The 6,277-nt window shown below is 49.5% G+C and overlaps 1 protein-coding gene across 1 annotated transcript; it reads left to right on the forward strand.

Moving 5' to 3' along the window:
• Positions 1–338: 338 nt before the first annotated feature.
• FADD (Fas associated via death domain) lies at positions 339–4,557 on the forward strand. The gene is made up of 2 exons (XM_068148407.1): positions 339–845; positions 1,074–4,557. The coding sequence occupies exons 1-2, from the start codon at positions 545–547 to the stop codon at positions 1,358–1,360; spliced, it is 588 nt and encodes a 195-aa protein (XP_068004508.1). The 5' UTR covers positions 339–544; the 3' UTR covers positions 1,361–4,557.
• The last annotated feature ends 1,720 nt before the right edge of the window (positions 4,558–6,277 follow it).

The raw sequence follows: 6,277 nt of genomic DNA on the forward strand, positions 1-6,277 counted from the left end.
CGGCCGGAGGCCGGCGGTGCCAGCGGCGCTGCAGCACACGCTCTGCATTCGGCACCACGGAAGGAGCCAGGTCGGCTCCGAGGGCTTTCAGCACTGCGCGCCCAGGAGCAGCCCGAAGGGAAGGAAGGGGCTGGGGTGGGGGGGGGGGGGGGGGGGGGGGCGGTGCGGAGGTGCCGGGCGCGGGCACTCCCAGGTGGCGCGGGGAGCCCCACGTGGCGCGGGCCTCGCGCGGCCGCCATCTCACGGCGCGGGGCTGGGCGCGAGCTGACCCGGCGGCCGCGCCGCGTCACGTCACTTCCGGGTCAGGGGCGGCGCGCCGCTGTCGCCGCGGCGCCGGGCCTGGGCCGTGCCGGGTCAGGTCGGGTCGGGTCGGGTCGGGTCAGGTCTCACCACCCCAAGCTCTGTGGCCTCCCAAGAAGTCGCCCTGTGAAAGACCGCAGTCCGCCCCTGGAGGCCGGGGCCGGGTCTCTGACAGCCTTTGCCCTGAAGCCCGTGTCGCCTCGCCGCGGAGCCTGGTAGTGGTTGTGGGGAAGGCCTCAGCACCATGGATCCGTTTCTGTCTCTGCTGCACTCTTTCTCCTCGAGCTTGGCGGATAAGGAGCTTTCTTCCATGAAGTTTCTCTGCCAGGAAAAGATCGGGAAAAGGAAGCTTGAGTCTGTCCAAAGTGGTGTGGAGCTCTTCACCATCCTTCTCGAGCAGCAGGACATAACGAGAGACAACGTAGCGTTTCTCGAAGAAATGCTTAGGGACATTAAAAGAGAAGATTTGCTTTCAAAGCTGAAGCAGTTCGTAGGTGAAGGAGAAGTTAAGGCTTCCGCAGATCAACCAGATCCACATGAAAAACGTAAGCGGATCACATATTGTATTGTTCCTTCCTTCTCAGGCAGCCCCTGTGAAGCCGCACCGCACTCTGTGCTGTGGCTGTGCAGCAAGCGTCCCGAGCGTGATGGGACTTGCAGTACGTGCTGTGCAGCAAGAGTAGGAGCACGCTGCTGAAAAACCAACGCTGTTAGGACTGTTTGGCGTTTCCTAGTAAATCCGTGGCTAACTGGGTGTGTTTCTGCTGTTCCAGGTCTCCAGAGGGTAGCGATGGAGGTCATATGTGATAACGTTAGCAGAAACTGGAGAATGCTGATGCGGAAACTGGAGTTTTGTGATGTGAAAATGGACAGAATAGTGGACGCCAACCCGCGGGACCAGCGTGAGCAGCTGTTCCAGTCTCTGCGGGAGTGGCAGAGGTGGAGGGGAAGGGAGGCCAAGGTGGCTGACTTGATAGCAGCTCTCCGGGGCTGCAGCATGAATCTGGTGGCAGACATAGTTGAACAGGAGCTCTCGCTACTGGACAATGGACCCAGGTGAAATCAATGCAAAGCCACTTCCAGATATGGATGCAAAAAGTAAACCAGTGCCTGTGGCTGTTTTCAGCCAAAATGTCATTGCTGTTAGTAATTCTGCCCTTAACTGATGTGCTTTAATAGGCTGATCTGTGGTCAGATGAAGAGTAACAAAGCCAAATTCCTTTCAGGTATGCCTTGTACTTTGGTGCTTCCTTTAAGAGACTTAATTTGTTTTGAAGACTTGAACAGCATTTTGCAGGAATTCTGACATTTTTGTCCTACCACTCACCTGAAAACAAGATTTGCTTTACTGCAGGGGCTTGTCAAATGCATCTCTGGAATTACTTCCATGAGACACCTCTGAAGCAGCTGCACTGAACATTTCACAGGGAGTCTGGATTATTTTTGTGTATGTGTCTCCTATTACAATGCTAGTGGGAAAGGGGGAAGGAGTAGAGCTCTTAGCTGTGCACTGGCTTTTCTTTTTGAATAGGATAAGATAATACCTTCTATAACTTGTCAAATCCATCTGGTGTCTGTAAACTGACTGTAACCTCAGGCTCCAAGACTGCAGTGCAGGTGGCTTTTTGTTGGCAGAAAACGTGCCCAGGTTGAAAATGAACTAATTGCAATCCAATGTCTGTATCAAAAGTGCCTTCATCAACCTGAAGAAAACATTCTTCTGAAGCTATCAAAGAAAACATCTGCCTCTCAGGTGTTTACAGCAGTCACTTGTGACTGCCATGAGTGCTTTAAGAAAGCATTTAAGATGTGTTTACCAGAAATCATTCCCTAACCTGCCTCGCAGTCTGGCCATGTCTGCTGGGAGCTGCAGCTCACCTGCTAAGTAAGCTGCAGTTATCTGTGCTCTGGCTAACAAAACCCTTCTGGTGGAGGGGGGAGAAAGGCTACTGAGGGCAAAAACAATGGCACAGACTTTGCTCTAGTGACAGCCTGTGAAGAGTAGCTGTCTCTTGCCACAGTTCTCTTCAGAAGTTGCTCCAGATCCAGTAGCTCTTCCAAGTCATCTGCAGTTTTTTAGCTCATCCCTGTGCCTTGACATTCTTTCAAAGTGGCTGTAAGCAGCTCGTGGGAGAAGGAGGATTTATGAACAAGAGCAGATTCCGTTCTCAGCTTTAATTTGGAGCAGACTTCAAAAGATGGCCTTCATGCTTAATAAGGCTGGAAAAATTGCACAAGCTCCAGGACATGCAGGGCTGTAAGGGCCTCTGGGGACTGTCCCCTCTGCCAGGGGGAGAAGTCCTCTGAAATAGTGCTGGAATGAGCAGGATTGTTTGTTACTGCAAACATCCTTCCAATTACTAAATGGCTACTTGAAGAGGAGAGGCTTCTTTTCCACCACTCTGGCTGTGTGGCTTTTAGCTGCTTCCAGGTTCAGCTGAGGTGGTGCTGTTGCTGAGAAGGCAGGTGTCAGCATGGAACAGACCACTGCTCTGCAGAAATCTTGTGACATTCCTCATTTTCAGGTGCTTGTTGCACTTGGTGCCTCCAGTTCAGAGGATGACACTTCACTACTTGATTGGAAACTGCTGTAATGTGAGCTCAGCTTTTTATTAAGGGGTTTTCCTTAAGCCCTTCTCACGAGTGTTTTTCCAATGATACTGTATTAAATACCACTGGCTGTGTCCAGCAGAGGAGCACTGGGTGCTACTGAAGTTCCCACCTGCCCTTTGGGCCTGTACAGCTCTCCAGGTATTTGCTCCAGTACCTCAGTATTGATTCTCAATTCCAGACTTCCATCAGGAGAGACACTGCTGACTCCAGCTAAGTGTCCAACTCAAATGTTTTGGAGGGTTTTGCTTAATAGATAACAGTCTTCATTCTACAGCACTTAAAGAAAATGATTGCTTCAGACTTTCCTTCATGCCTCTAGGCAGTCTTGGTGAGCAGAGTGGAGTAGGAGTGAGCACAATGAGTTATGGTTGTGATGAAACAGCTCTGCAGCAGTTCCAAGTTCAATCTCTGGTGACATGTTTTTCTTACCCACTTGTAAGAAGTCTTCTGGTTCACAGCAGATGGATTTGTCTGGAGTATGAAAAAGAGTGCACTGCCTACTGCATGTAAACAGGATGCTTTTAAGAATCAGTAGAAACAACTTGATGGCTGTAGCCAAGCCCTCAGCAGCTACAAGAAAGTCTCTCCCTTAGAGCCTAAACCCCTCTTGTTTCTTTAAGGCACATAGTGCCTGTGAAAGCAGTGACCTAGACTGCATCAATCCATGCAGCACCTCAGGGCAGATTAATTAACACTGTGTTTATTAGAGATTAAAAAATGATTGTGTGTGAACAAAATCAAGTGAAACTAAGGGAAAAGCCTTTTTATGGGGAGGGGGGATAAAGGAAGGGGATGCAGTTGGTAGGGAACTGGGATCCTGCTGGCAATCATGTTCTCTTCAAATGAATATCATCTTTTTATAACTGGAATTAAAGTTCTATATTGTATCACTTTGTCAACACTTCATTAAAAAAAGACTTCCTTAAAACCAGCAGAGGTTTAACTGGTTTATGTTCTGGGATTGCTGCCTGTGATGAGATCTCCAATTGAGGGAAGAGCGATGCTAAGGGTACTTGTAAAGCGGTGCTAAGCAGGTGTTACCTTGCCCAGGGCCTTCTCAGAGCACTATGAAAAAAGGAAGCAAAAACCTTTGTCACTGAATTTCTCTGAAGTGCTAAAAGGCTGCAGTTTCCCACCAGGAGTAGCATCTGAGTGCTGTCACTCGGGGAAGTCAGGAATTCCCATCTCCCTGCCAGCCCTCGAAGCCCAGACTTGCATCAGAGTGCAGCGTGTGCAGGGGAGAGGCTGCCTGTGAGTGAGGGCCTGGCAGTTCTTGCCTTGGATTAACTGACAGTGAGGATGCTGTTTGGGTTATAATTCATTGAAAACAGCTTAGAGGTTATTCTAAACCTGTTCAGGCTTTCAGAAGTTAGTGATGGAGGCTTTGGTGTGTACACTGGCACTTTGAATGTGCTAAGTACCTTAATTGCCCCTGCTAGGGTACTCCCAGGGATACTCTGCAAGTGTCACCAAAACCTCTTCCTTTTGGTCTTTTCAGAGTCTTGTTTCCTCACGGCCTTGAGAAAACAACACATGAAACATGCTGAAAGTGTCATGACAGCAGAGCTCTCCTTCTGGATTGTTCTTCCACGTCCCTTTGCAGTCCCTTTCAGTCCTTGCCCTTTCCTGTGATGATTATCAGTTTTATATCACACATTAAAGTTTGAGGGATTTAAAATGGCCTTGTTTGCATTACTGAGCTAGAAGTTCACTGGACTTCAACTTTCCCCTTATCCAGACTGCTTGTCATGCCTAAATGCAATGCTTTGCTTGCTTTTCCCTCCATTCCCCACACACAGACAGCTGCACTTCCTCCAGCCTTTGTTTCATTCCTAAAATAATTGGCTGCTGTCTAAAATCTAATTGCTGCATTTAATTGTCTTGCCACAGCCAGCTTAGTAAGAACAGGCTGCCTCTCCAGGCCCTCTCTGCTGCTTGGGGAGTTCTTCAGGCAGGCTTTTGGGCTGAGTGCTCTTCAGCTGAATGTATTTCTGCTCAGTGTCTTGCTTTCTCCCATGACTGCAAAAGGTGGTTTGTGCTTTTCTTTCCATTTCCTGCATGGATCACCTGTGTGCTTGAATTGTGTTCCAGCACAGGAAAGATTTTTCTAAGTGCTTTTCCTGGCTGATTTACTGCCTCTGCTCCCTGCCAGCGAGCTTACTGCAAGACTGCACTGGCAGAATTAAGAAATCACTTCTCTGTTTCAGCTGTATCCTATAAAAACAGGAATTGTGGGGGTGAGCTGAAGGGTGGGGAGGGGAGGGGAGGGGAGGGAGTTTCAAGGGCTTCTGAAGAATTTCTTTGTAAGGACGCTGGGAGCTGAGCTGAGTGAATGTTCAGAGGGTGTGTTGCAATGGGTTCTGGGAAGTGCAGGCTTAGAAACAAGGAAGCACAGCTTTACTCTGCTGGGAACAGAGTCCTGGAGACTGCGTGGAATAAACTTCACAGCCACAGGATGTGAGGAAGGGACTGTGACAGCCTTTTACTCAGAGACATTCTTCTAGGAAGAGTCAGCAGCCACTGGAGCAGTAAATCTGCCCCACTGCAGGGACACTTCGGCTCCCGGCGCTGACCTCTGCGACTTCAGGCACCCTTAATGATTAAACAGGCATAGGCTTCACCCACAGCTCTTGCTGCTGCTCTCCCATGCTTGAGAGCATTAGACATTCATGTCTTAGCCTAAAAATAACACAGGTTTGTTCTTGTAAACCTGTGTGTGATAGCTGTTGTTAGAGGCGGTCACGGTGGTGGTGCCGGCTGGCTTTAAGCGGGCTGGCTCCTGTGATGGGATGGCTGTTGGGAGCTGAAAACTCCTCATTTTCTAAAGCCACCCTGTGGGCAGCTCTTCTTGTGTGGGTGAAAAGGTAGCTTGCCTTTCAGCTTGGGGTGTAGTTTGTGGAAGAAGAGAGCAATGACTTCTGGCAGGTTGCAATGCTTAAGGCAGCTTTCAAAGCTGAGGGGTTTGTGTTCTCTGAGACTGAAGAGATTGGGATAGAAAATGCAACACCCCTAAAAAGTTTTGAGGATTGCATCTGCAGGGCAGAGTAGTAGGTGCCTTTGCTAAGGAGAGCAGCTCTGCCTGCCTGCTGCTCCCAGAAGCACTCAAACTGGCATTTTCATTTCCTGCAGGGTGTCCAAGCCTTCAGAGCAGGCCTTGTGCTGAGCGATGTTACAGGGAAACAGGACCCCTGGGGCCACCCAGCTGGGGTTTTCTGGGGTGGGTGCTTCATTTACATGGGACTCTGGTTTTGGAGAATTTCTCTGTAAAGCAATCATCTTGTTATGAAAGATGCTCGCAGTTACTGTTGTGCTTTCCCTTGCTTCATTCCATCACTGCTGTCAGTCCCAGCAGGAGACTCCACTG

The sequence above is a fragment of the Melanerpes formicivorus genome, unplaced genomic scaffold (genome assembly GCF_026170545.1).
Source record: "Melanerpes formicivorus ecotype bairdi unplaced genomic scaffold, bMelFor1.0.p_v2 SCAF_16, whole genome shotgun sequence".
Classification (NCBI taxonomy): Eukaryota; Metazoa; Chordata; class Aves; order Piciformes; family Picidae; genus Melanerpes; species Melanerpes formicivorus.

Coding starts and splice junctions, on each gene's coding strand:
- FADD (XM_068148407.1), top strand. CDS start 545: ATGGATCCGTTTCTGTCTCTGCTGCACTCTTTCTCCTCGAGCTTGGCG. Junction 846..1,073: donor ACCAGATCCACATGAAAAAC/GTAAGCGGATCA, acceptor CTGCTGTTCCAG/GTCTCCAGAGGGTAGCGATG.